The sequence below is a fragment of the Phalaenopsis equestris genome, unplaced genomic scaffold, assembly GCF_001263595.1.
Source record: "Phalaenopsis equestris unplaced genomic scaffold, ASM126359v1 Scaffold000761, whole genome shotgun sequence".
Lineage (NCBI taxonomy): Eukaryota > Viridiplantae > Streptophyta > Magnoliopsida > Asparagales > Orchidaceae > Phalaenopsis > Phalaenopsis equestris.
The window spans coordinates 1,407,348-1,414,222 of record NW_018165201.1 but is presented as its reverse complement, the minus strand read 5'-3'; the positions used below and the strand labels follow the sequence as shown (position 1 = coordinate 1,414,222).

Genomic DNA, 6,875 nt, shown 5'->3' with positions numbered 1-6,875 from the left:
TATATATATATATATATCTTAAACCCTATTTTCTTAGCCTTACATCTCTCCAAAATTACACTAAATTTTTTTCCTTTCTGGTTCATTCAAACACATCCATGAAAAGCATGTTAACCTGAACTCATTGAGTGATTCATAATTTAATATACAATACATATAACCAACATAGCTCCAAAAATTATAGGCAACCATTAAAGATCACCCCTGGCTTCTTGTGAATTCATGGTAGATAGGTAAATCCATGTTGAATAAGGATTTCTTAATTAAATATCATAAGTTGTGTTGGAACATTATCCAAGGTGACTAATTAAATATGATTGGCATGCAAGGGTCACTTCTTCTTGCATGCCCACTAAAAATCTTGCTTTGATCATGTCTCATCTTTTTCTACTACAATAAAGGTCAAACAAACATAATTATAGCCTTTAGCCACTGAGCGAGTCTCATATTGATCCATGAGTCCTTTTGCTTTTATATTTAACTTTGAGAACCCATTTATTCTTAAATAAAAATAAAGAAACATAAATAGGAAGGGATAAATCATTCAAGAGGTTTCCAAAATTGTCTCCAATTAGATTTCCTAAGATTTATGAGGAAGTCGGCCGGCCCATCTTCCTAACTTTTCATACCCCCCCTCAAACTGGGTCATATATGTGATAAAGGCTCAGATTGGTGTTCAACTCAATGACGCTACTTGGAGGTAGAGATTTAGTGAAGACATCGACGACTTGATGAGTTGGAATGTAAATCAAGTGAATAATGCTACCATTGACATTTTCAGAGATAAAATTTCTCTCAATCTCGATGCATTTGGTCATGTCATGATGCACAAGATTCTTTGTAAGCTGTCACAAAACATCTTTATAGAATTGATCATGAAATATCCTAACTCATTTAGTAACATTTAGATCTACGTTCCTTCATAAATTTACAAAGTGCTCGATATTTGTATTCTACACTATTTCTAGAGACTAATGCTTTCTTCTTGTTTCTCCATGTGACAAAATTTTTGCAGACATAGGAACAATACCCAGAAATGAATTTTCTGTCTGTAAGTTCTCTGCTCAACTAGTATTAGTGCATGTTGGGATAGAGAAACGGGATTCGATCAAGTCACAACCAAATCACACTGCGAAAAACACACGCCAATTCGAGAGATCCAAAAAAAAAATGGAACATAAGTGCACAATACAATAAATTCAGAAAATCACACAAGATATAAAGTAAAAAAACTTGAGAACGAGAAAAAATCACAGAGTCACACCGCAACAATATTTCACTATGGAGTGAGGAATAATGTACATATTACACCACACTCAGATTTCTTCTCTGCAAGCCTGAAACTCACGAACGCTCCTCTCTCAATTGCACAAGAGCCACCTGGGAGCTCGAATAACCCTCATCTACTCCTAGGGCTTTCGCCCCTCTTTGCTGGGCTGGCTGCGATTGTTCGCTCTAGACCAATTTTTTCTGGACCGATTCGTCCACCTAGCCTTCAGGCGTAGCAGATATATTATAATACTACAAAATAAATTGTGGTGCAATGGTTGTATATTGAGTTATGTTATTCTTGCATGGTGTGGTCATGAGTTTGATTCTTTCTCTCTCTTTTTTTTTATGTTTGCTTGTGTTCGTTATATTCACAAATAAGTCAAACTATTTGAAGCCAAGCATAAACTTAGAGAAGTCAAACATTAACTTGCCCGAACTGAATATTTAGAAAAAAAGTGAACTTGAAGCCACACAAGGCTCCCTCTATTTATTTGAGACTCATTTATAATCCTACCAAAATCTGATATTATCTTCTTATCATATACTTTTCTAATTAGTACAGTCTCTCTTTAATTAATATAAGGAATCCACTTGAAAACGAACTCTCTAAAATCTTTGCATTAATTTTAAATTTTACTTAAAAATTAATGTAACTTTAATTATTGATCTAATTTAAAATGTTATAGTTTCAACTTAATCTCTAAATTTCCTAATACTTTAAAGTTTTAAACCAATTTAATTTTAAGCATTAATGTTTTTTAATTTGACATGTTAAATCATATAATTTATCAATTTTTTATTTTTAATTTATATAATTTATATCAAATTTGTCTCATGCAATGAATTAAAGAATACAAATTTATTATTCTTCTTAAAATTATTGTATAAAATAAATCCCAATAATTATTATAGTAGCATTGTTTATTCTCCCATCATGCATGGGATTGCTTTCTTTTGCGAGACATGGTCAGATGATTCTCTATAGTTTCTACATGCACATTTTGGTAGAGTGGTATTGCCTTCTCTAAACTGGAGGTCCAAGGTTCAAACCCTTGCACACACTCACACACACACTAAAAGGGAAATATACATACATCCCGGAAAATTTCTTTGTATTTACAAATCTCACATGTGGCATAAGCCTATGAAAGAAATGTGTATTTCACTTAATACTATTGGCATTTTTTATGTAGTATTAAATATTTGAGTGTTATGCATAAAATTATGAATGTTTTGGTGTTGATCCATAAATACATAAGAATTATGTTGAATGGATGTAAATGCCCCACAAAAATAGGAACTTCAAGAAAATTTTATTCTATTTGTCTAGGCATCTTGTGCATCCATTTTATAATATTTTTTATTACATAAATTGTTCCCGCCCATGGCCTTTCTATGCAGTTAAACTATTGCTTAATATTTTTAGGTTTTTTTATGTAGTTAAACTATTGATTAATATTTTCTTCTGGAATGATTTCTGTCCATTGCCCCTCTTTGCAGCTTCACTGGAAGAGTTACTATAAGAACCTGCTTCTTTTAGCATATCAAAGTTTTGGTGTGGTATATGGTGATTTAGCTACTTGTCCTCTGTATGTCTATAAAAGCACTTTTACTGGGAGACTCCATAATTTTCAAGATGAGGAGACAATTTTTGGTGCATTTTCCTTAATATTCTGGACTTTCACTTTGATTCCGTTGCTAAAATATGTATTCATCGTGTTGAGTGCGGATGATAATGGTGAAGGTGAGTTATAAGGTGCTTATCCGTTCTTCTATGGAAGGCTGGTCATTGAGCAATTTTTCATATCTAAACTCTACTCTTATTATTGACATTGTTTCTGTAGGGGGAACATTTGCTCTATATTCTCTTCTTTGCAGGCATGCAAAGTTCAGTCTTTTACCTAATCAACAGGCCGCTGATGAGGAGTTATCTACATATTATAGGCCTGGTTATACATCCCGGAGTACTGCTCTATCTCCATTGAAAAGGTTTCTCGAGAAACATAAAAAGACACGGACTGCTTTACTACTAGTAGTCCTCTTTGGCGCTTGTATGGTTATAGGTGACGGCGTTCTCACGCCGGCGATTTCTGGTAAATATTGACTTGTCATTTTTTCATAGCTTGGAAGAGTTAAGTGCAGTATTGTAAACTAATTTTTTTATCTTCTACAGTTCTATCATCAATATCTGGGCTGCAAGTTCGTGCTGCAGGGTTAAGTAATGGTTAGTCACTCTTGTTTTCTTCCGTGGTATTAGGCGTAATTTAGAGTTTCATATGGGATAAACAGTTAATAACTAGCATCCATTTAATAACTAGCATCCATCACTAACTGACTGTATAAGCTGGAAGGATCTCATTGTTCTGGAGATGACACTGATGACATTTTTGTACTCGTTAATCTTATCTTGAGGTTAAACTTAAGGAAGATTTACATACCACACAATTCTTATGTATTTACATATCCAGCAGCTAAAATTCAATCTTTACATATATGACACCTTGCCTATGCATGAAATGGTGTATTTAACATTTTAAAAGTCAAAATAATGATATGAAGGATCTGGCTACTTTAAATGTAGTAGTAAAGTTTAGGTGTTAGACATGTAAATTCATAGGAATTGGGTGGTATGTATGTAAATACCCATAAAATTAATTATTTTTTACCTAGAATTTTCTTGATACCATTCTAGGGTTCCTAGAAAGCGTTTAGGAATGGGATTTAGCGGGTAATTAGTTGTGGAATGACAAGGGAATGGTAATATGCGAGTTTGACGACGCTTGGATGAGGATAAGCTTTTTTCGGTGGTTGTCTCGACTGAAAATAGCAAAGTTAGCTTCGAAAGGACATTGTATAGGCGGCGAGGAGGTTCACCACCAATTCCCGAGCAAGATACAATCACACCACTTGTAGAAGGAATGTAATACAACCTCCTAAAACAGGAAATTAAAGATTACAATATCCATAATTCTCAAAATTAAGCAAAAGTTTCCAGAAATAGGAAATAACAAGATCTAATAAGTTTCCTCATAGATAAAACCTAATTTGAAATAGAGAAAAGGAAAGAAATCAAAAAAGAAAAAAACATTCTGGAAAAACTGGAAGTCAACGACTATTGGTTCCAATCTTATGATTGTAGGGATTCAAAACTATGCGAAACATGAAACCCTTGCTCCTGCAATCATGGGTGAATCCGTGATCCTGTGGAGAATGCGATCCCGTGTCCGTGTTTCCAAATGAAGCGCCTCTTGCGTCATTCTTCTCGGGTAGGAGGGGTTTCTTGTTCCTTCTAGAAGCTTCTGGAATCAATTTGCCACTAACATGACAAAGTCACCACTTTGTTGTGTCTGAGACAGCCATACTACAATATTTATGCTCACGTCCATCCATGCAACTCTAAAATAAATATGTTATTCCAAAACACGTCCTGATAGAATACACAACCATCATTTTTTTATAAAACTAGTGTTGGAATTGCACGTAGATAGGTGTTCTCATGAACTAAGACTTTATCCATCAAGGGTGTAACATGTCTTTGCAACTTCTCATACTCGACTGGTTGCATCCTAGAGATAAGTGGGTTTGGAAGAAAAACTCCTTTAATGAGGTCTATAACATGTTGAATCTATCTGGTTGATAACCGCCATTGAGGTATATTGTCGGTCAGAATATTCAGTAACTCTCTCAATAAGGGCTATTTCTTTTTATGTATCGATTTCTCGGACTCACTATCTTTTAGGATAATCAATATTAGTGTCGTCGGAGTCTCTCTCTGTGGCTCAGTTTGAATCATTAGCTTCTCTCTCGTCGGCTGGAAGTTAGTATTCTATGACATCTTCATTCTATCTCGTATCTCTGTCCATATTTTTAACTATTAACTGCTTAGTGAAAGAGATTTTCCTCCTATTTGGGGCAGTCGAATGCAATGGTCCAAAATAGTGACATGTAAAACATTTCTTAGTTGGGATGGATTTGGGAGTACCGGTGATCTCTATATTTTCTCCACTTTGTGCTGATTTCTCATCGGCTAGGGTCGACTGAGATGCTTCACTGGGTGTACACTTGCTGTCTGCTCCTAGGTTTGAACTTGTAAAATTCAACAATTACCTGAGGTTCTTGCTATTTCCCCATATTTAAAGTTAGGGTTTTTACATCGAGTAATGACCAATATGGCTGCGGCTCACTACATTACTAATAGGCAATCTCAGCCTTCCAAGATATCTCACTACTGTGTATACTTCTGGTTTCACCAACTTACATTTCAGCATGAGTTGATCAAATTCAACCAAGTTTTTCTCCTCAGAAGAATCTCTCTAGTGCAGATAATGGAGTATTATGAATATATTTTGTCGGTAATGTGGAGGAACGTATATTTGCGATGTATCAATCGTCATCTTAGACCAGGTAGTTATCTACCTTTTCCCTCACGTTGGCGTAGGCACTTTAAATTTTCTCACCATAGAGACACTCTTCTTTAAGTTGATGACAATTAGTTTTACCATTCTGTCCAGTTCAAAGTTACGTTTCAGTGTCTGCAACCACTCGATGAATTTATCCATAACCATCAGACTGTCGAAATCCTATAGGTCGATCTTTACTTTAACATCCTGGACTCTCTTTTGATATTCTATACCAATCGACAATGTATGAGTTCTTCATCACTTGAAATTGCATGGTGTAAGGGATTTATTTTCTCCTCTCGATTTGGTGAATCATTGTTTTGGCTATGAGTGACCTCTTTAGGTTTCTCCTCTAAAAAAGACAGTTTTCGGCTGATGTAGGATTGCAACTCAAGATTGGTCGGGGCTTAGGTTTTGGTACTAGGTCTTAGGGTGAAATTTTTGTGAAGGTAGGAATGTTGGATTTTAAAAATTTTGGGTTGGGTAGGAAATGCAATAGGAATGGTTTGGGTATGATGGAGTCATTTATTTATTTATTTATTTTTTGAATAGTAGATTTGGGGTAAGACAAATTCCTAAAAATTTAGGATTTATTTGACTCTGATACCAGATGATACTATTATTGGGCTCCTAGAAAGTGTTTAGGAACGAGATCGCAATGAGGTAGTTTTTGAATGGCACGGGAATGATAATATGATAGTTTGACTACGCTTGAACAAGGATAAACATCATTCAGTAGTTGTTTTGGGTGAAAATAGCAAAGTGAGCTCCAATACGATGATGTGCGGGCGGTGAGGAGGTTCGCCGCCTGTATTTTCAAAACCAATAATTCCCAAAAATAAGAAATAACAAGATATAAATAGTTCCCTCATAGAAAAAAGCTAATTAGAAATAAAATAAAGAAAGGGAAAGAAATTAGAAAAGGAAAAAAAAAAACAACTCTGCAAAAATTGGAAGTCAGCGGTCCTCGGTTCCAATCGTGTGATTGGAGGGATTTGGAACTATGAGAAACTTGTGACCCTTATTCCCACAATTGCCAGAGGATCCATGATCTTGCGGACAATTTGGGATTAATTCTGTAGAGTTAATTTCAAGTCATGTGATACAAATGGCCACATAATCGTCAACGGATTTTGTATAGAAAATGCGGATTTATAAAGCCAATTCCAAATAATTGCGATATATGAAGGTTAATGATGATGA

General features: G+C 35.0%; 1 protein-coding gene across 1 annotated transcript in view; it reads left to right on the top strand.

The window, feature by feature from the left end:
- LOC110031023 (potassium transporter 7) overlaps positions 1 to 6,875 on the top strand; it is a 29,601-nt gene that overhangs the window by 1,910 nt on the left and 20,816 nt on the right. Inside the window, exons 2-4 of the mRNA XM_020734054.1 lie at positions 2,773 to 3,016; positions 3,117 to 3,365; positions 3,446 to 3,496. Of these exons, the coding sequence (XP_020589713.1) occupies positions 2,773 to 3,016; positions 3,117 to 3,365; positions 3,446 to 3,496 (544 nt within the window). The remainder of the gene's footprint in view (positions 1 to 2,772; positions 3,017 to 3,116; positions 3,366 to 3,445; positions 3,497 to 6,875) is intronic.